Source organism: Nelumbo lutea, chromosome 7 (genome assembly GCF_056320005.1).
Source record: "Nelumbo lutea isolate HS-2025 chromosome 7, American lotus-T2T, whole genome shotgun sequence".
NCBI lineage: Eukaryota > Viridiplantae > Streptophyta > Magnoliopsida > Proteales > Nelumbonaceae > Nelumbo > Nelumbo lutea.
The window spans coordinates 12,552,624-12,575,534 of record NC_142690.1 but is presented as its reverse complement, the minus strand read 5'-3'; the positions used below and the strand labels follow the sequence as shown (position 1 = coordinate 12,575,534).

General features: G+C 34.0%; 1 protein-coding gene and 1 pseudogene across 3 annotated transcripts; one reads left to right on the top strand and one right to left on the bottom strand.

Annotated features, from left to right (window-relative positions):
- Positions 1–1,468: 1,468 nt before the first annotated feature.
- LOC148845148 (protein PATRONUS 2-like) lies at positions 1,469–12,503 on the bottom strand. 3 transcript variants are annotated; one of them, XM_088953770.1, is made up of 6 exons: positions 12,239–12,423; positions 8,920–9,089; positions 2,915–2,995; positions 2,563–2,823; positions 2,140–2,183; positions 1,469–2,025 (listed from the first exon to the last, which is right to left on the bottom strand). In XM_088953770.1, the coding sequence occupies exons 3-6, from the start codon at positions 2,979–2,981 to the stop codon at positions 1,843–1,845; spliced, it is 555 nt and encodes a 184-aa protein (XP_088809896.1). In that variant the 5' UTR covers positions 2,982–2,995; positions 8,920–9,089; positions 12,239–12,423; the 3' UTR covers positions 1,469–1,842. The 3 variants fall into 3 exon arrangements, with proteins under 3 accessions (XP_088809896.1, XP_088809897.1, XP_088809894.1); XM_088953771.1 differs by lacking the exon at positions 12,239–12,423 and adding an exon at positions 9,216–9,289; XM_088953768.1 differs by lacking the exon at positions 8,920–9,089 and having other exon boundaries at positions 12,239–12,503.
- Positions 12,378–22,902, top strand: LOC148845147 (putative disease resistance protein RGA3; annotated as a pseudogene).
- Positions 22,903–22,911: the final 9 nt, after the last annotated feature.

The window sequence follows — 22,911 nt, the reverse complement described above, 5'->3', positions numbered from 1 at the left end:
GGCTGGTCATGGAGCCTGTAGAAGAGTGATGCTTTTGCTTGTCTTGTTCCGTAGCAAACACTCTAATCCACTGTTTTCAAAACCGGACCGGACCGGAAAAACCGGAAACCAGTCACCTGACCGGTTTCATTTTTCTCCAAAACTGCTTTTTCCCTCAAAACTGTTGATTTTGGTCAGTAAACCGCTGAACCAGCCGGTTAACCATTCGAACGTTTTTGACCGTTTTCCAATTTTTAAATTTTTTTATTTTTTTGTCAGAATGGACTGGCCATTCGACCGGTAACCGGACCCTGACCGGTTTGGTCACCCGTTCGTTTTTAAAAACCATGCTCTAATCAGATGGGTGTCTTCCCTAGATAAGTTTAATTATCTGGAGTTTAAACTCTTGCTTCCACTGAACACCCGTGAACTCACGCTTTATCATATAAAATGTAATCGTTTCTTGTTGTTCACTAATTAAGTTGAAATTCATTTTCTTTCTTGGAGAAGTAGAACCAACCCCAATCCGCTCCCTTACTATTTACTAATAATGAACTTGTATTCTAGTATGTGAAAGAAAACAGAAATGGGATTTTCTAATATTGGACGTGTTTGGGTCTTCTTCACTCTAAAGGATGGGACGAAAAAGGATGATGAGAAATGAAAATTTATTTTCACAATTTTGCATCCTGCATTTGATTGCTGAGACCAAATGTGAGTTCATTTTCTAGTGTTTTAGTTGCTAGAAAATTCGAACAAGATACATTTGATTAATAAATGGATCATAATTCATAAGTAACATCAATCTTGAAAGCAATGTTCAAAGTATCACATATCGGCCCGTATTGGCCGATACGTATCGTTCTGGGACCCCACCAATACACCCCTATAGTGGATGTGTCGGGGGTCTGACCAGTTCAGGGGATGGAGGAGACCTAAACCGGCCCCCCTGAACCGGTTTCAGAAAAAAAAAAAAAAAAACTAAAAAAAATAGTATTGATTCGCCCAATACACCCATACCGGTGTATCAGGCATATCAATATTTTGAACGTTGCTTGAAAATACTTTGGAAAAGGCTTGGTTTTTAAAAGAATTAAGTAACTAAATTCAAGTGATTCAATTAATGAGAAAAGGCTTGGTTTTTACAAGTCCGGTGGAAAACTCCACGACTCCCCGAAAATGGAGAATTTCAACTCAAAGACAAACTCACCCCCCACGTTTATGGCTCCGTCACTCTCAAGCATGTATTGTTCTCAATATACAACTTTCCATCTTAGTTCCACTCTTCCAGTTTTGTTATTCCATTCTATTCTGTTTAATTCCATATCCGATGTTAATTTATGAGTGCTAAATTATTTATTAATACATTGATCCACGTCCATTGAGCCATTTTAAAAATATTAAAATGGCAACAAAAGGAACTGCTGTCTATTAGCTTAGACTCATTGCTGTAGAGAAAGAAAAAGTGGGGTGGGGTGCTGAAAAAAGCCTTCATACAAAGCAACATCTGCATTATGTCCCATCTAGGTATGAAATACAAAAGGTCTCTTTGTATAATTTCCAGGAAATCACAAATAAGAAAAATTGACCGATGACATTTTTACTCACGTTTCTAAATGGACCCTATCAATCTTATCATGATTCTATGGATCTAATGAAGGTTCAAAGATCACAAGTTTGAAATGTAATATTGGCTTCTACTCAAAATGCTAAAGTGCCATGCACGGTTCATGAAGGCAAAAGAGATTGTTAAGTTAGTATCTGCAGTTGCTGGGGCTTAAATTTGAAGAGATAGCTGAGCTCATAGCCATTCATGACTGAGAGACCACTATGGCATGCCAAGCAGAAATTCTTAGAGCAAACCTAGGAACCAATACTGATATCATCATCTGGCTTTAGTCTAAATTCGACTGGCTCAAAATGCAAAGGGGAGGAAGGAGGAGTGTCCCATTGAATTGGAGAATCCAACCAGACAGGTAATGCAGGCACTGGCAGTTCTGGCTCCAGCTCCAATTCCAGTAACCTAGGAGGACTCTTCAACATAGTCTGCAACAAAAAACAAAGTATATTACTTAGCATGAAGATTAAATATAAAAGTAGAGAATATTGAAAGAAAGACCAAAAATAAAAATTTGCAGAATCCGTTCAAGGATACTAAACCTCTGCTTGTTTAGGTTTCATGGATATAGCAGGAGAAATTAAATCTGCAAGTGAATAGCTTACACAGTCAAGAGAAATGTGGAAACACCAAAATATATGCTATTCTAACAAGAGAAATGCTAGTAAGCAAGTTTATGCAACTCTTAGTCATCTTCACCCCAGAGATAAGGTGGGACCCATGAAAAAGCATGTCCAACATTGTCGTGTCAACTCCCCCCAATCATGGTTGAAAGCATAAAATGCGTATCATACTGTATTGTATGCTATATATCAGCTTTCAGGGTTAAATAATAATACTAGGTGTGCATTAACAGTGATAAGATGGGCACTGATCAAAACTACAAAAACAAAGAGAAATGATTGTTTTAGACACTTCAGTGCATCAAAAACAAAGAGAAATGATTGTCAGAGTCATGTAATGACCATGATCTAAAAGAAATGCGTCCAAAAAATAATGGTCCATTGCTGCTTCTTGCTTCTCTGTGCATTTTCTGTGGTCATGTAGAAATGCTTCCTCGGCTATATTGAACTCATCCTTTGGATGATTCTTCTTCTTTGATGGTGTCTCCTGTTGAGGACATGATATGTTGGTAATGTCGCCAAGAGCTTTCCGGTTGCCAAAGCCCCCTTTGCCTTTCTTGATAGTTACTTTAGAACTTATGTTCCTCCCATCAACAGCAGGCCCTAGAAAAGAAATTTTCAATCTGGTTATGGATAACCAAATTCATCATGTTGACAACATAAAATGCAACCAATAATGAACATGCTGTAATACCTTTATGGAAAATGCCCAGATTTTCATCTTGAAGGATCAACTGCCTTTGAGCCCATGTGCTTGACATCACTAATGGTTTCGCTTTTATTGTCATTCAACAGATGAAAGAGTAAAACTTCAGTGAAGATGAAAATGGAATCTCTATGTTAACTGAAAATTTTCCTCAGTTTAGCATATTATGCATGACATGATTCATAGATTAAGAACCACTTATCAACACTTCCAATACAGACTAAACTTAGATAAATAAGGTCACACTCACACACCAAATCATGCAAACAGGAACACACAGAAAAATGATGAAAAAGGATTCATGTAGCCAATTCTATATAGTTGGGACAAAGATCTCTTGAGTTCAGTTGACATGAGTAATATATAGTTGGCAAGAATTCTGGATTGAAAAAGGATCCCTAGAACACAACATGACATTCTTATAAATCTCCAAAAGCATTCTGGATTGAACAGCTAGAGATCACCAAACTTGAGTAATATAACATAAAACTTAAGATTTTTCTTTACAGAATTTATGGCTGTTCTCTACCTTTGTCTAAAGGGCAAGTTTAAAATCATCCCTAGAGAGAATCTTGTATCTTGCATCCCTCCAAATGATTCTTCATGTCACTTCTTCCCCACTGGTCTCTACGTGGACAAGTTTAATACTAGGCTTCTGACAAGTGTTTTGCTACCTCTTGTCCATCCAAATAGACTTTTAAATAAGAAATTCTTAGTAGCAAAATCTATGACACTCTGTCATTGCAATACTATACTATGCTATGAGATTTATCATCTCTTCCATATTAATCATCTGTTCCTTCCCCACCCAACCCATCTACCTTTCCAGAAAGGAAACAGGTTCTTCCTTGATACATCAGAGTCTTGAGTCTGACATGTCTAAGGAGTTCACTGTAACTCATGAGTCTACATCTCTTACAGCCTTAACAGGATTTGAATTTAACAGACTCCATAAAGAAATGCCGAAGAGGACCTGACTAAACTCACTTCACTCAAACACTAAAACTACAGAGACAAATAGAGAGCAGTAACTTGCACTCGTTACGTCATGAGACAAATTCCACGTTCCCACTTTGATTCCCTTCACAAAATTTTAGAGCACCAAGGAGTCACATTCAACCAGCCTTTTCTCATTCATGCATCTAAAACAATCTAGGCTACAGTAGGAAGGGAAAAGGCGAAAAGCTTCATAATTTGTAAGACCAACTAGGACCAGAATAAGCCACAAGACTCTCTTACAACAATATGTCCTACACCCTAGATGAACCTGAATTTCCAACAGAACATCCATAAAAAGGTTTCCATTTTGTCTAGATCAAGAATGGCCCTTACAGTCAGCTGAAGCACCAAAGATTTATACCATCAGGAACAAGTAATCTGGACTATTAGTTGCATACAAGAAAATCTTGACTTTTTCAAGAGTCATCTTCTTCAAAATCTTTTGTCCATATTTGTACAAATGATCATACTCTTTGTTTTCGCCTTCTCCTTTCCTCTTTCAACATGTTGTTCTTTGTTATCACATAGATAATGACCCTAAAAACATTAAAATAAAAACAAACTATAAAAGGATATTTCACATAAATATCATGCAAGTCAATAATAAACTAATCAATCCTTTTTCTTGGAAAGAAAAGAAATTTTTATTACGAAAGGAAAAATAAAAAATAAGCTTTACATCCTTGGGTATCTATTTCCCTTAGCATAGTAGCAACATTATGCAAAAAATCAACTAGATCACTAAAGGATTTTCCTTCTACACCATAATCCCCTACAAGACTCTACAATATAACAAGTCAGCTACAAAACTAGCTACCCTTTGTACAAATTCAAATTCAATTGACACAAAAAGGCTAAGTATAAATCTAGCTTCATGTCCAAGAGACAAAGGTCCTTGGCATCAATTATGGGAATTCTCATTCTCAGAATCATTTCAGAAAAGAATGGTTTCTAAGAATTTTCGTCCAAAAAATTGCCAAATGTTTCTGGCACAGCCATATGTTCGGCAGCAACCAATTCTTGGAATGAATTCTCTAGATGACTCAAGCTACATTGTTACTCTATTACGTTTAAATCATTGTCCAATACATATTCACTGTTCACACATACATGTCCAAGGGTCCCTTTGATGCTCGTAATTGTCTCCATACACGACTCAGTCCAATATGACATCTCTGGAAGCGCAAATACAATTGGACCAATGAAAAGCTTTCATCATGTTTCAACATATTCAACAGTATGGCATGATTTCTTCTAGAAGATAGGTTTCTAAGGCTGCTGTCCAACCTCAAACTAGGAGTTGAAGGAGATAACAACCCTCTTATCCAAGGTTGAACTTACAAAACTGGGAATTGAAGGAGATAGTAGCTCTCTTATCCAATCTCCAATGCTGCTGCCCAACATTGGGTGTGCCAGAGAAAAGGATCTGGAAGTGGAAAATTGATGTTTCTCTTCTCTACTTTTTCCACAAGATAGTCTTAAAAACAAACGAAACCAATAGTAGTTAGTTATAATAAACACCACTTGAACTCTCCATCACCATAAACACCAAAGATCTCCAACAACAAGGCCAAGAAAGTTGAGCTAAACATATTTAATACTAGAACCTTTTCTGAATCCAAACATTAAATACCCAAAACTGACTTGATGAGCTGCTAGCTACCAGGGCCTAATTTTTTAAGATGTTCAAGATTCTTTGCTTATTGGCAATTTGATAAACATGAAAGATCCATGCTTTTCAATTAGTGTGCAATACAATAATTGGAAGATATTATAATGATTCTCGTAACAATTTAATAGCAAGTTCAATGAACATATAATAAACTTAACTGTCAATACATATCAACAAGAGCATATATCAATGAACATATAATAAACTTTTTGGATTGGACTAATGACCCAACTTATATCAATACAACTTCAATATATATCAATAAGAGCATTCACAACTAAAAATCTTCAATATATCCATCTATTTTATAACAGAGCATGTAATAAACTTAACTGCCTAATTGCAAATTCATTTGAGTTGTTCACTTGGTTATCTGGTCAAGGTTTGACTAGCCATTTTGTTATTATTAACATTTGAAATCATGAAAGACATATAGGTATGTATTGCAATACCCTAATGGCCTACCAACTACAGATCAAATTTCATTGGAAGTCTCTAATTTAAGGTTGTGTTTGGTTTGTGGGAAGATTTTGGTGGGATGGGAAATGATAGGATGAATGGAAAATTTTCATATCCCATTGTTTGGTTGCAAAAGGGAAAACAATGGAAAAATCAACCCTAATAATAATTTAATTAATTAATTAATTATTAATTAAGTCATAAGTATTAATAAAATAAAATATTAATAATAAAACTTAAAATATTTATTAATGTTACAATTAATATAAAATTAATAACTAAAAATAAAATATTAATTCATAAAAATATTATTAATTAAATAAGTATGAACAGAAAAATATTTAATAATTATTTTATAATTAATAATTTCATTAAAATCAATTATCATAAATAACTTATCAATGAAAACTAATTTAATAATTTATGAATAATTAATATTAAAATATTAAAATTATTAATTAAGTCATGGTTATTAATAAAATATAATATTAATAGTAACTTATAAACTAATAAAATGTAAAATATTAATTAATAATAACTAACTAACTAATTATGGATTTTAAATAATTAATATCTAATTAATAATGAAATACTAAATGATAAAAAAAGTATTATTCACTAATTAATAATTAGTTAGTTATGTAAATAATGAATAAAGAAAAAGTATTTTATTATTAATCTAATTAGTGATTCAATAAAAACATTAAATAATTAAAAATAATATTACAAATTAAGTCATAGTAAAAATTAATAAAATAAATTTTACAATATTAATTCTTAATGAAAAATTAATAAGCTAATTATCAATATTAATTAATTAAAAATATTTCATTAAAATATTTATAATTAATAATAGTAAAATAAAAAATGATAAAAACATTACAAATTAATCAATTAATAATTATTACTAAGGTTGATTCTCCTACTACTTTCCCTTTTGCAACCAAACAATGGAACACGAAAATTTTCCACCTATTTTCACTTTCCCATGATCCATCTCACCCTTCCCCATCCCACAAAAATTTTTCCATAAATCAGACACAGTCTTAAGTCAAAGACTTCCAATGAAATTTGATCTGTAGTTGGTAGGCCATTAAGGTATTGCAATACATACCTATATGTCTTTCATGATTTCAAATGTTAATAATAACAAAATGGCTAGTCAAACCTTGACCAGATAACCAAGTGAACAACTCAAATGAATTTGCAATTAGGCAGTTAAGTTTATTACATGCTCTGTTATAAAATAGATGGATATATTGAAGATTTTTAGTTGTGAATGCTCTTATTGATTGAAGTTGTGGTGATGTAAGTTGGGTCGCTAATACAATCCAAAAGGTTTATTATATGTTCATTGATATGCTCTTATTGATATGTATTGGCAGTTAAGTTTATTATATGTTCATTGAACTTGCTATTAAATTATTAAGAGAACTATTATAAAATCTTCTAATTATTGAATTCCACACTAATTAAAAACATGGATCTATCATACTTATCAAATTCCCAATAAGTAAATATTCTTGAAAATCTTAAAAAATTAGGCCATTGTAGTTAGTAGCTCATCAAGTCAATTTTTGGGTATTTATTGTTTGGATTCAGCAAAGGTTCCAATATTAAATATGTTTGGCTCAACTTTCTTGGCCTTGTTAAAGATCTTTGGTGTTTAAGGTGGTGGAGTGTTCATTTCAAGTGGGGTTCGTTATAACTAACAACTACGACTTCAATAGTTTTCATTTGTTTTTAAGACTGTGTTGTGAAAAAGTAGATAAGAGAAGCATCAATTTTCCACTTCCAAATCCTTTGGTCTAGCACACCCAAGGTTGGGCAGCAGCCTTGGAGATTGGATAAGAGATTTGTTATCTCCTTCAACTTCCAATCTTGTAAGTTCAACCTTCGATAAAAGGGCTGCTATCTCCTTCAACTCCCAGTCCAAGATTAGGCAGTAGCCTTGGTAACCTAGAGACAATCCTCTAGAAGAAATCACACCCAGGGTCTATTGAATATGTTGAAACATGATGAAAGCTTTTCGTTGGTCCAATTGTGTTGGTGCTTCCAAAGATGTCATATTGGACTAAGTTGTGTATATAGACAATTACTAGTGAGCATCAAAGGAATACACATTGATAAACTTCTAGAGTTGTTTTATTATTTTTTTCAATGTCAATATCCTACCAAGGAATACACATTTCATACCAAAACAAAAAAAAAAGAATTCCTATTGGAGTCAGCTACGTGAATCCTGTGCTGCCATTACATTTTGTTCAATGCAATATCCATTGATAAATTATGGGCCCTTAAATGATTTCTCACAACTTCAACCCATGTCTTCATCCCTAGCTCTTCTAGCCCCAAGAACTTGTAACAAATCACTTCTTCTTACTGATTCTGTAGATGGTCTTCTTTGCACATAATAAACCTTCTTATTCTAGTTTCCTGCATTTTATTAACTATTGAAACTAATCCTAGATTCATTCAGAAAAGCTCATTTCGAACCTTATATTTTCTAGTTTTCCCACTTATCCATCTCAATGTTTACATTCCCACCACACTCATTTTTGTATATGTTGTCTTGATTTGCCAACGTTGCTCCATACAACATTGCTCATTTTACAAATTTTTTTTTAATCAACGTGGTACACTCCTATCACATTTGTATATGCACCCCTCTATCTTGTCCATCCTGCTCTCATATTTGTATATGATAAGTTTGAAACTTATATAAGTGACTATGCAATATATGCTAAGTTACATTTTGAATGGACCCAAGCCCAAGGCAATGTAAACTGTAAAATCTTCAGTTTGGGTACCCAAGTTGCACCCCTAGTATCCCTACCATACCAAGTTCAAACAGAATACTTACTAGATACAACACAATATATTGCATGATCACTTATATATCACTCCGGATCCAGTGCATTTGAATAAATGATTTTTCTTCAAGTCCAGTTCAAATGCTGTCATGTCAAAAGTGATTAACCAGCAACCGTCTCTTCTCCTATGCTTCTTGTTTCTCTTCCCTATGTACTTCCGCTGTTAAAAGGAGAAAGCATCAAATAAAGTCAGATAACCAGTTCTCAATCTTTTTAGAACCTTTAAATTCCCCACTATATTATCGATCAAAAAAAATTTCCCACTATATTCTCCAAAACACCACACCATCATCTATTTCAATGTGTGTAAAGACTTCTAGTCAGGAGCCATCCTAGCTGAAACCAACTCCTTCAAGCTTCCTAGGTAAGGAGACAACAGAGGAGAAATCAGGAGATGTTGTCACCTGGAAGAGATATACACATTAAGGACAAGAAAGTACAAGCATTGCAGAGGAGAAAGTGAGAAACTAGAGGAGACCAATGAGATTTGTGACATGGAATAGAAAAACAGAGAAGAAACTTTTGTGCTACCTCCCACTTTGTTGAAGTACTCTCCCCATTCCCACATTCTGTTCAAAATGACTGTATTGAAACCTTTGCTACGAAAACCAGAATGGTGAATATGGAGAATGAACCAGAATGAACCAAAGATAATGACAAATGGTGAAGGTATGGACAATTAAAAAAAATGAAAGAAAAGATCATAAGTAAATAACTGCACTATGTAGGAGAAATGAGTCTCCTTTTACTGAAATCCTACATGAACTCATGCAGCTTAATTCTGAAATTTGACTTTTGTGATTGCTGAACTTCCATTAATGAACTTTTTCCATGGCTTCTGTTGATGATGCTGTATTTGTGTGGTAATGGAATTTAAAATTCTTCAAGAGTTATTGGTTTGGTGTGGACTTGCCATTCATTGGCTCTATATTGGGTATTGTTTCCAAAAGAGGGTAACGAAGGTTTTACATTTCAGATTTCAGTTCAGTCCCATCTTAAAGCCACCAAGATCCAATAAAAGTATACGGGAAAAGAAAGAAAAAAAAAAAAGATATTTAGCAGATCCCACTATCTAAATTCCACTCAAGTGGTGGGATGTGTATATATATTCTCTGTTTAGTTGTATCTCTCTTTGGGATGGTTGTATGTATATATATTCTCTGTTTCATAATAAATTTTTTCTAAAGTTACCTATCAAAAAAAGAAAAAAAAATGACAATACTATTTCAATGGGCTCCAAGGGATGCAAATGGACTGGCTAATTCTTTACCTAAGCAAGGGGTAAATAAGGGGCAATTCTACTGGGCTCAGTTTGTAATTTCTGTTTTCTAGGGGGTTTTTTACCCCTTTTCTTGGATCCTTATTGTACATATTTGTTTATATTAATGAAATGAATTGAGGTTACCTATCAAAAACAAAATCCAATAGAAAGAACTAAATTATTAGGCAAGTCAATACTAAGAACTACAAAAGTTATAACCTCAAGAAAACAACTAACAACCATGATTTTAAGTTTGGAAGTACAAAAGAAATATTGATGCCAGAACCTAAATCCTAGCTACATCAAATCACACTACATTAAATAGAGATTTCAGTAGAAATCAATTGCAAAGAAGAAAAGATGAAGAGCAGAGGAAGACTGATATGCTTCGTATCATTTGATCAAATCAGATTCTCTCTGAGTAAGATGTTGCAATTGGAGAAATTGTTTAAATGATATAAAGATAGTACTTTTTTATGTTAGCGAGGGTGGGCCTTGGTGCAATGGTTAGGCTGCTCCATTGCGACTTGGGTGACCAGGGTCCAAATCTTGGAAACAGACTCATGCACTGAGCTGCCCTTTTAGTACTTTTTTTATGATAATAGTAATCATATAGCCACTTCACAGTCATCATCACTAGCTGCAACATTGGATGGAATATTGAATCATCAAATAATAAAAGTCCTCCTGAAGGTAAAAACACACACACACACTGACAAAAAACAAAAAAAATAAATAAAAATAAAATAAAACAAAACAAAACAAAGGAAGAGAAGCCCAAGAGTGGCAACAATTGGGAGCAGCATAAGGAGTCAACACTTCCCATTTCCAATTACATTTTCCTCCCATACTAAAAACGTTTGTAAAAAAAAACCACAGAATTCGAAATAATACCCACCATCCCAAGGTACAAGGGCACTAAACAGCTATATTCAAATTGCATTGCCAATCACCAAAGCAAACAGAAACAGCCATAGGAGGTTCAAGAAACTTTCTCCATAACAAATAATCCACATATAAGCCCTTGAAATTGAAGATGATTTTCTTAAGCATGTACTATCCTCGAGGTCATCTGCACTAGAAACATATGGCTGACTGTACCTCATCAATCCACGATTCAATAGCGTCCACGCTAACATTTTCAAACACACACACACACACAAAACAAATAGAACAATCAACAAAATTTTCCAATTTCTAAACCCACTTTGGCAATTCAATTCTCTATAAATCCTTAGTTATAAGTCATTCCTTACCAGCTACTCCTAAACACTATCAAAGCATTGGTTATATCTCAACTCAATCTCAGACAAAAGGAGCCAACTACAAAATAAATCTCAAAACCAATAACATCACTGGAAATGAATATCGGTTTCATAAATACAAGCCTCAAATTGTTATTTTCAACCTTTTCTCTAACCCAAATTAGAAATTACAAAATCCTCTGTCTAGTCGTCACTTGTCAGAAAGAAAAACCCCATCAAGACCAATGAGATCTCTGCATCTCCAAAACCCAACATCTAATATTAATCTTCTTAGAGAATTTCATACGTTATGGTGAGACTAAATGTCCGAATCTGAAACCCAAACAGAAATTTAACTCAACGAGGGCGCCCCGCTAGTTGTTAAGCCTCTGCAACAATGTCTTCGCTCGCTTGAAATCTACTTTGAAATTGAAACTCTCTTGGAAATCCATATAGACGTTTCCTCCAGATCTTAGATTCCCATCTCCAAACCCAAGAAATCTTTACGATGACCACAGAAAACTCAAAAACCAACAAGATTTTATGAATAAAGAAGAAAAAAAAAAGGAAAGGCGAAGACAACTAAGTTTTTTGGTTTTGTGCCTCTGCTTCGACTAGTGCCGCAACCAAAACCCAAAACCCTAAATTTGTTCGAGGTTGGAGACACAGAAGAAACTTTAATGCAAGAACGAAAATATAACTTTTATTACGCTATACTAACTTAGATGTTTTCACCAAAATTAACCAGAACTACAAAAAAATAATAATCATGAATAACAAAAAGGAAAAAAGAAAAGGACTAACAGGTTTTCAGATTATCAAGTTGAATACTCTCTTCGGGTTGAACAAGCCTTCAGCACCAAAAGATCGACTGACGGAGGTAGCAACAGAGACTGAAATGACAGTAAAAGCCGAGAAGAGAGAGAGAGAGATTATCGTAGGAATGGAAATGGTAATTGGGTTTTGAATTTTAGTGGGAGATATATTTCTCTCCGATTCGATTCCAACATCTAACTAACGGTAGTCTCTATGATTACGTCAGCACTACTCTTAATTAACTATTATGCTTGCGAGTTAAATGAATTAGATCCAATTTTGATAGGCCGGGCCGGGGCTGGCTTAGCATCTATACGACTATACTTACTTGCTAAGGGCTCTGGACCAGACAACAACAGGACCAGAAAAACCGGGAATGGTCACTTGATCGTTTAATTTTACTTAAAAATCATTTTTTGGCCAATAACCAAGGATCAAAGTATTTGTATTGAGTATCGTATCAAATAATTTAAATACGGATACGGATTCGCCTTTGAAATGCATGGATACGGAAGAAAGATATAGAAATGTTTGGATATGCTAGTGAAATGCATACAAATCACATAAATACATTAATAATATTAAACCAAAAGCTGAATTATCTATGAATAAGATACAAAGACATGAGAAATGCATACTTCAATAGGTTATATGAAGAGAAATATAACAATAAACAATACTATGACTCTAGAACATTCAAACATTGTACAATAATTATCATTCTTTCAATTTTATAATTATAATTTTCAATTTTTATTAAGTTTTGGGAATATTTATTAATTTATAAATTTATTTAAATAACAACTGTTTTTTAAATAATAAAATATGTTTTCATTTTACACATAATTATAAAATAAAACAAATAAATCATTTAAGGTAGATAAAATAAACTATATTTAATTTTCAGTTTTTAATAAATCTTTTGGCAAACTTAAATCTTAAATTATTCGTTTCAGTTTTTATAATTATAATTTTCTGTTTTCCATTAATTTTGTTGGAAATTTTTATTTATTTAGTATTCTTATATAATAACTATGCTTTCATTTTTAACATATAATTATGTGTAAAATAAAATATATAAATCATCTAAGGTAGATGAAATATATTATTTTTATAATTTTTAGTTTTTATTAATTTTTTGGAAAAATTAAATCTTAAATTATTTATTTCAATTTTCATAATACTATTTTTTAGCTAGTATTAAAGATGAAAAACAATCCAAAAGTACTCAGTGTACAATTTTGTCAAACTAGACACAAATATGCCTCCATATCGGTGTATCGGATTGTATCCACCGATACGATGCAATACGGCCTGATACGAAGGCATATCGTATCGATACGCATGACTTGTAGGCAAGGTTCAAAATCGATACTCGTTTTTTTACCTTTTTTTATTATTTTTTTCAAAACTGGTTCAAGGGAGCCGATCTAGGACCCCTCTATCCCCTGAACCGATTAGACCCCCGAAACACCCACTGTAGGGGCATATCAAAAGGGTCCTACAATGATACGTATTGGCCGATACAGGCTGATATGTAACGATAACTTGAACCTTGTTCGTAAGATACATATCTAGTCATAGTACGCCCTGTATCAGGAGTTGTATTGATACCTTAATCCTTGCCAATAACCATTGATTTGGTTAGTGGACCGCTAACCTGGGCCGTCAAACTATCAACCTTGACAACGGTTTTTGGTTATTTTTTGCTTCTTTTTTTTTTTATTTTTTTGTCAAAGTAGGCCATTTGTTTGAAGTGGACAGTTGGACCGTTCGACCTAGGAACCAGACCCGGATCGAATGGTATGATTATTACAAAATGTGTAAAACATACGAGTCCGGATATCCTACTCACACAAACTCTGTTTACGTTTACCCACATATAACATCACAGCCACACATGAAGAACATTTTATCCTCCTAGTGTGTGTTGTGAGTACACGTGGGTAGAGTTATCGTGGGCATGTATAAACATGTCAGTTATATGTGGGTATATCAACAATTTACATGTTTACTTTTCAAATTTCATTGGGTGTTGTATCACTCGTTACAATTTTGTTTCTAGTAGGCACTCTCTAGAGTCCTCGATCTTTGGAAGAATTCAACTATTGACGGCCATGAGTTTTGTACTGCCATCAGGATCAAATCAAAGGAAGTTTTTTACGGATTTGTTATACTTTTATCTATCGCCCGATGCGACTTTAGAAGTCCTCAAAATCATATAGATTGGAAAATCCATTAGAGATGAAGATCCGCTAAAGATCATTGTTGCATTTTCATTCATCGCTAGTTATTACAACTTAAAAATTAAAAATTGAAAGAATATAAATATGACTGCCAATGGGTCGGTTCTACCTGATTTATCAAATCAAACCAAACCAATTACATTGGTTCTGGCTATTTGATTTTATTTCAATTAATAATTGGGTTCTGGTTCTTGGTTGTTGCGAATTGGTTTAGATTCAAATCGATCATTTTTTAATATTATTATAAAAAATTTCAATTTTTTTTTGTAATTGTTATTACATTTTATGTCTCACATGGTAAATTTGATAGATAATATATAAGATAAATTTAGTTAAGAACACTTTATTTATTAACATATAAATAATTTACTATTTCACTGTCATTTTTAAAGGTTAAATTATCAAAAGTCAAGTTTTATGTTATTATTTACACATAATTATAACTATCAGTATAATTTGGTCTATTGGGTCAAACCCGATTATTAATTAAGAGGTTTGGGTCTATGATTTTGTCCAAATTTGTAATCATTTGTGACTCGGACACCCTATCCCAACCCAAATTTGACCCATTGACAGCTCTATATATTTGTTAACTTAGTTCAAACCGTAAAAGTTTTCAACTAAATTATGTCCTTAATGTTGTGTTTAGTTGCAATGCAAATAAATTTGCACTGATGCAAAAGTATGGCAATGCAAATGATTTATGTGTAAATTTAACCTATTTTTGTTTCAAATTTTAGTTTATCTTGTTTGATAGTAGTACACATGAAGCAAAATAAAGTAAAACCCAAAACAAAATTAAATGAAAATTTGCATTTTTTTTCATTTGCACCCCATGCATTTGTGCTGTGCAAATAAAATTGCACTGCAACCAAACACAGTCTAGGCTCAGTTTCGAAGGAGTCCAAATATATATATATATATATATATATGTGAGTGCAAAACCTTGTATTTTATACGTATTTGCACAATACATATTTGTATTTGTACTCTTTCCAAACTGAGCCTAAATAGAAGTATTTGCTTTACCTTTCAAAAATATATATTCTGAAATGGGCTTTTTGCATAAAAGTTAATAAAGTTTAGCAAATTGGCAAATTCAGTTATGTTTTAAAAAGTTCAACATTTTAGGACCAAAAAGTCCTTTCTTAAAAAGCCTACCCAAATTTTATTCTCTCTCCCACTAGACGAAATTCTTCTACCTCTTCTCACTATCCTCATCGTCTTAAGCTTATTTCATACAGGTAAGCGTCTCTCTCTCTCTCCTCATTGCTACAAGCCTACAACTACTGCTACTTTCCATTCGTTATCCAATTCGAATTCAAGTGACTGAAGCAGAGGCAATGACCAAAACATAGCACCAATGACAATACCCTTCTTCTTCTCATCTCTCTCTCTCTCTCCCATTTCTTTGGCATCAATGGTAGCAACCAACTCCATTGCTACACTTCACCAAGCCAACAACCAATTCCACTGCTACACTTTCCCCAAATCACCAAACCAAAGGACACGTGAGCACATGAGTGATGGAACGGTAGGGTTGCACTACTGAAGAGGATGAAACATCTGCAATGGAAATAAATTATTAGAGGGACGTTGGGGCAGGGAATGATTTGGAGAATGTGGGCTGCATCGGGTTTTCCAAACGCCTTCACTGCTATTCCTCAAAATCAAAAGAAAAATAATGAATCCATTCGTTCATCCAGAATTGGTCCAATTTCATCCTAGGCCTAGATTTTTCTCAAAGAAAAACCTATAGATACTTCTAGTAGTATTAAATCAAACAACAAAAGCTTTTTATCATACTAACGGGTTTGTTATTACTAATAAATTAATGAATGAAAAATTAAACAAAACATATAAAGCTCTTGCATCTGAGATAGGGAAGCTAACAAGAAAGTTTGAAAATTTCAATTATTAGATAGTAGCAAACATTGATCAACCAAGTGATCGCATAGTATTTACACCCTCAAATGCATCTAAAACCGAATAGACCACAAATGTGTATATGATTCTCATAGGTGCTTAGATCATCCGGTATGAAATAGACCAGATGGTGTTCAACAGATTTAGGCATATGATTCATCTAAGACCCAACAAGGTTTTAGATGATAAAATAGTGTTTACACTCTCAAATTATTTAAAACAAAACAAACCACAAGGTTTTATATGATTCTCACAAGTGTACAGACCATCTAATATAATGGAAGACCAAATAGTATATTATAGACTTAAAAATCATCCAACATTAAAAAGATTGGATGATTGTTTGCAATTTTGAAACATCAATTATAATTGCAAATATCTATCCCCCAAATGATCTAATTGTAGTTACACCATTAAATGCACCTAGAACCCAATAAACCACATGGTTCTATAGACTTAGAAACCATCCAGTATAGTGGAGAACGGATGGTGTTTAATTTATAGACTTAGAAGCTATCTAGCATTAAATAGATCGGATGATTGCTTACAATTTTGATACATCAACTATAATATAAACATCTATCTCGATGATTTATCCCCCAAATGATCTAATTGTAGTTACACCATCAAATGCACCTAGAACCCAATAAACCACATGATTCTATATGATTCTCACAAGTGCATAGACCATCCAGTATAGTGGAGAATATATGGTGTTTTATAGACTTAGAAACAATTTGGCATTAAATAGACCAGATAATTGCTTACAATTTTGAAACATCAATTATAATGTAAACATCTATCTCTATGATCTACTTGTAGTAACACCATCAAATGTAACTAGAACCCATAACCACATGGTTTTGTATGATTCTCATATGTGTACAAACCATCTGATATAGGACAGCCCGAATGGTGTTTTACAACCTTAAAAACACTCAACATTGAACAAGCCGGATGGTTTTTAGTATACTTTCTTGAAAAAGGTGCTACTAGTATAAATCATCCTATAGAAGTATAGAATTGAAAATACACATAGATAAAGGATAAGTACAATCCATATTTAAAAGGAAAAACAAAGTGTTACTTAGAACGCCAAGCATCTTGCAAAACAATTACACTTATTTATACTACCCCTCAAACTAAGAATAAATACTTTTAAGTTCAGCTTGACTCAATTATTCATAAGTTTTGATTTGACTACACATTTGGTGAATAACCAACTGATGGATAGGGTTATGTATTATGTTGATTGCATTTGATTGTCATAGTAAAACTTCATTGACCTACTAACATTCACTCTAATCCTCCTAAAAGAATGTAAACCACAGTAAGTTTAAAACTCTTGTGCCATAGCCTTGATTTTGGCACCACATATCATTTCCATGTTATTACTACACTTCTCTATTACCAACCTTTTATTACTAGGAAATTAATGTTGTAAACCTCCAATGCCAATTTGTATTTTCTTATTAGTTCTGTTGATTGTACAAACATGTTTCTTGTGTTTCACATAATTAAACACCTTAATAACCATTTTGAATTTTATAAATATAGCTTTTTGATATGGACCCAATTAAGTATGAATGAAAATATGCAATTAGAACTTTCAACAAGATAAGTATTGCCTTCACTACTATGAATCTCATTATGAATGATAACAGATTTTTCATAAATAATCTCTCTATGTTTAAAAGGTAATATACATTGTTTGAGTGGTGGTGGTATAAGTATTGTGGAATTCCTTAGGCGTTCTAAATATGAAAATTTTAAGATTGTCAATTGCTTATGCATGCAAAAGTTATGGATTGATGGAACGAATAAACAAAGTCTATGTCTATATAGAAGGTGAAAAACCAATATTCCATCAGCCAAAACTAAAGGAAAGCTTATGCTTCAGAGGGAAAAACTCTAGTTATTGGGCTATTGGCTATTGAGAATCTTATAAAGGGATTGAATGGGTTAAAATACCATGCTCACAAACATTCCCAACAACTTAGGTTGTTGGCCCTCCCTCAACAACCAAAGTTTTCTCCCTTGGACATTTCATTAACTAAGCAGGTTTCAGTTGTTTTGCATCATTCGAGTCCTCAATTAAGCTCAATTCTTAGCATACAATCGACTTAAGCATGAAACTAAAATTAAACAAGCAAAAAACTGAGCACAAGAGAGCTTCATTTGTCATGATCCTCACTCATCTATTCTAGCATGGAAGACAACAGTAAACACGAGAAAACAGACGATGGGGACAAATTTATATTTTCTAATATTGCCTTGATGGAGTTGATGTTGCCGACCTCCAAGTGAATGACTCTAAGTCGATGGAGGCTTCTATACTAAGCTTTCAAAGCTGAATGGAAATGGTGGATGACACCAAGAACTAAGACAAGGCGCTATTACAACATCATGAGTGATGTATCGATGCTCAATCAATTAGATACGAGAGATGGAGAATAAATCCCCAAATCACTTGAACCTGGAGAAGGATGTTTTTAGCCTTAGTATAAAATGTTTTTTGAGTGTGGTTTCTAAAAAAACTGGTATTTTGGTCTTAAAAGCTTATGTTTTCTCCCACTCACCGGTTTTGTCGTTATTTTCAAAACATAGAATAATTTTCTAATTGACCAAACTTGGTCATTTGTTTTGCAAAATGCCCTTCTAAAATTGATAAAATTATTCTTATTTATAATTTTATTAAGGATAAATTTCTTAAATTTAATTAATTGATTAAATATACCTTTATGTTTAAAAATTGACTAACGCTACTTTTACTGTATATAACAATTATCAACTCTACTCTTATCATTAGCATCGGTTAATCTTTCATCAAAACTTGCACACATGTAACATCACGTGAGTTCAATTTTTTTTAAAACCCACTATTACCCTCGTCCCCTTCCTCCTCTAACCTCTCTCTTCCTTTTATCTTCCTTCCACCATCTCCGTCAACACAAGATCGGTTCCCAAATCAACATTCTTATCAAGATCAACCCTCCATTGAGCTCCCATGCTAATAAAGAGATTCCCCTAATGGGGTTCTCTCTCGTCTCTCTCTCTCTCCACCTCCTTCGCCCAACAAAGCCACCACCGCCATCTAGGGTTTTCGAACTTCACTAACCAGAGTCTTAAGGGCCAAAGAGCCACGGTTCGCCGTAGAATTGGTAATAACGAAGACAGTTTTCCTGCCATCGCCATCACCATCCATTTCTAGGGTTTTCGTAGGGCTTCGTAGAGGATACCATTGTCAATTGAGCAGAAGGAAGAAGCCAAAGGGAATGCAGAACGCGAAGCGGGTCAAGACCAAGAAGACCCTTAATTGCCCAAGTAGCATTCTCTTAACCTTCTGATTTGCCTTCTTTAGCCAATTTCAGAAGGGGCACCACTCCACCTTCATCGATTATGAGCTTACCATATCTATCATTGTCGCGGACGAGCGATAAGAGAGAGGCAGCCGCATGAGAGGACATTTTCTTGAAGGCAGCATCGGGAATAATGGTTAAGACGCACTTCATGAGCCCATTACGGGACGAGTGAGAGAGCAAGAGTTAGGGAGACAGAGTAGAAAAAGGTACCACACATCACACCAATTAAACAACTGTTGCTGAGACGCTACTACTATCATAGGGTTCAGCACCAAAAACCTTCCTGTTGTCACACACATTCAGACATAAATAGGGAGATAAACAGTCCATACGCGTACCTACCAATCAGAACTGCTACATAGTTGAAATCCAGTCCAAAAGTGGTAGAACACACCATACTATTAGCTGATTATAGGGTTCTGTTCACACCTGTCCATAAGCTAATCATCTTAGAGTCATCGGTTAGAGGGTTTCTAACAAACCAGCAAGACAAACATCACCACAGCAACTGGAGGCATAGTGACCTCCTAGAAGGAAACACGGCCACTCCTTTTTGGCCTCTTATCAAACCTCCAATTGGTTTGTGAGTTATTTCAAAAACCAGGTCTAATATGGTGATCCAAGGAGAAAAGAAGGATAGGACAAAAACTGAATTCTAGACTGATTTTCTAGTGCTTTTATACCAGGATTCGATTAACACTAGTTCAGTCCTAGGTCTGAAAGAAGAAGAAGAAGAAGAAGAAGAATAGAGGGGAGAAAGAAAGGGTTCATCCAGATAAAAAAAGAAGAAATCAATCACTCTCATCCCACCCATCTTATATTTATAGTCTTTGCATTAGAATACAAAGGGCAGCTCTGTCACTCATTAAAAGATAAATGACCAAACTACCCTTATACGATTGACTCTAACAACTATAAAGTTATTCCTTCTCCTAAATTAGCCATATAATAATTGTTTATCTATTAATTGATACATTTAAGTAAACTATAAATAGGACATAAGAAGAATTGAACCCTATTCATTGTTTGAAATGACCAAACACACCACCATAATTTTTTTATTGTTAATGGATGCCCATTAATTAATACTAAAATTGATTATTAAAATTTATATAAATAATAATAATAATTATTATTATTATATTGATTTTCTAAAAATTAATACATATTTTAGTTCTTCCATAAATTTTCTTCTGTATCCTGTCATCGATCTCACACTTGGTTTTATCTGTATCCATACATATCAAAACTTATCCCAAAAAATCTCTTAAAATTATCTTTTTAATATGACTCTGTCCTCAATGCTCAAAACCTTCTACACATAACAATTGAGCGAATGAAGGGAAAGAAAACCTACATAAGATTTGCGATTGTGGATGTGTCACGCACGTCACCTAAGAACAATAATTCAAGCTTGAAAAGTTGATAGGTGAAGGGCTTTCCTCAAAAAACAAAAAAATAAAATAAAATAAAATAAAGACCACTACCATTTGCTTTTTCGGGCTTTCCTTGTTAGTTGTAGAGAGAGAGAGAGAGAGCTTCCTTTAGACTGTTGGGGTGTCTCATCTTTTGGAACACTTGAAGCGGTGAGTTCCATTTGCTCCAACAACAGAAACGACCTCTTCTTTCTTTGGGAATTGTTACTAGGCTCTTGAAAAGTTGTTGGGTAGGCACTTATATTTGCTGCTCTTTCAGGTGGCTCTTGAAAAGTTGACCTCTCCCATCTTACGAGAGTTTGGCTTGTGGTTGGGGGTGGGTAAGGACCTCAAGAAGCTTCTGAGAACTTTGTCAAAGATCCAGTTTTTGCTCAACGATGCTGAAGAGAGGCAGATAATTAAGCGACATGGCAGTAAAGATGTGGCTAAGTGACCTTAAAGACATCGCCAATGATGTAGATGATATGCTAGACGAGGTCGGCACAGAACCTCTGAGATTTAGCCAAGAGAATCAAGTACAAAAATTGTTTACCTTGTTGAAATATTTCCTATTTAAACTTGGGCTAGAACCTAAAATAAAGGATATCACTGAAAGATTAGAGGAAATTGCAAAGAAAGGGATGTACTTGGTCAGTTAAAGTGAGGGAGGGAATTTGGGCTAGGCCAGTTGAAGTGAGGGAGTGACTACAGACAAGTTCTCTGATGGATGAATCTTGTGTTTTTGGTAGGGTAGGAGATGAATATAATGGAAATGATGTTTCTATTATTTCCATAATTGGCATGGGGGCCTTGGAAATATCAGCTTGTGTACAATGATCAGAAGGTGCAAAATCATTTCAATGTAAGAAGGCTCACAAAATCAATCATGGAGTCTGCTGGGGGGAGGTTTCTATTTGTATTAGATGATGTATGGAATGAAAGAAACAGTGATCGAGAATTAAGTTCTTAGGCTTCCTTTGAGAGCTGGAGCAAAGGGAAGCAAAATTATTGTCACTATCAAGAGTGAAAAAGTTTCTTCAATCATGGGCACCACAACCGCGCATAGATTGGAGGCTTTTATCAAGTGATGATTGTTGGGCATTGTTCAAGCAAAGAACAATTGTTCATTCGAACTCAGATGCATATCCAAATCTGATAGCAATTGGTAAGGAAATTCTGATGAAATTCCAAGGTTTTCCTTTAGCAGCAAAAACACTTAGAGGAATCTTACATGCTAAAGTTGACGAGTATGAATGGGAAATTAAATGATCTTGAAATATACATGGGACTTAAAAGAAGATGAAAATGAAATTTTGCCAGATCTAAGACTAAGCTATAATCATCTTCCTACACATATTAAACAGTGTTTTGCCTATTGCTCTATATTTCCCAAGGGCCAATGGCTATGAATTTAAAAAGGAAAAACTAGAGCCATTGTGGATTGCATAAGGCTTTGTTCATCCTCAACACAAGGAAATGTAGGTTCTGAGTATTTTGATGATTTGATACTGAGGTCCTTCATTCAACTTTCCAAGATTAACAAGACTCAATTTGTTATGTATGATTTGATCCATGACTTGGTACAATTTGTTTCATGGGAAATGTGCTTTATAGTGGAGGGAGATAAACCATTTTGAATCTTAGTAAAGGCTCAGCATGTGCCACCGCTACTTGATACATTCAATTCAAGTACGTACATTTGATGTCTAAGT

Excerpts from the sequence above, each read along its gene's own strand:
- LOC148845148 (XM_088953768.1), bottom strand. The coding sequence starts at position 2,981 with ATGTCAAGCACATGGGCTCAAAGGCAGTTGATCCTTCAAGATGAAAAT. Across the intron at positions 2,184-2,562 it reads CGCATTTCTTTTAGATCATG|ATTTAATTTCTCCTGCTATA; the intron begins GTCATTACATGA and ends ATTCACTTGCAG. Across the intron at positions 2,026-2,139 it reads TGAAACCTAAACAAGCAGAG|ACTATGTTGAAGAGTCCTCC; the intron begins GTTTAGTATCCT and ends TTTTTGTTGCAG.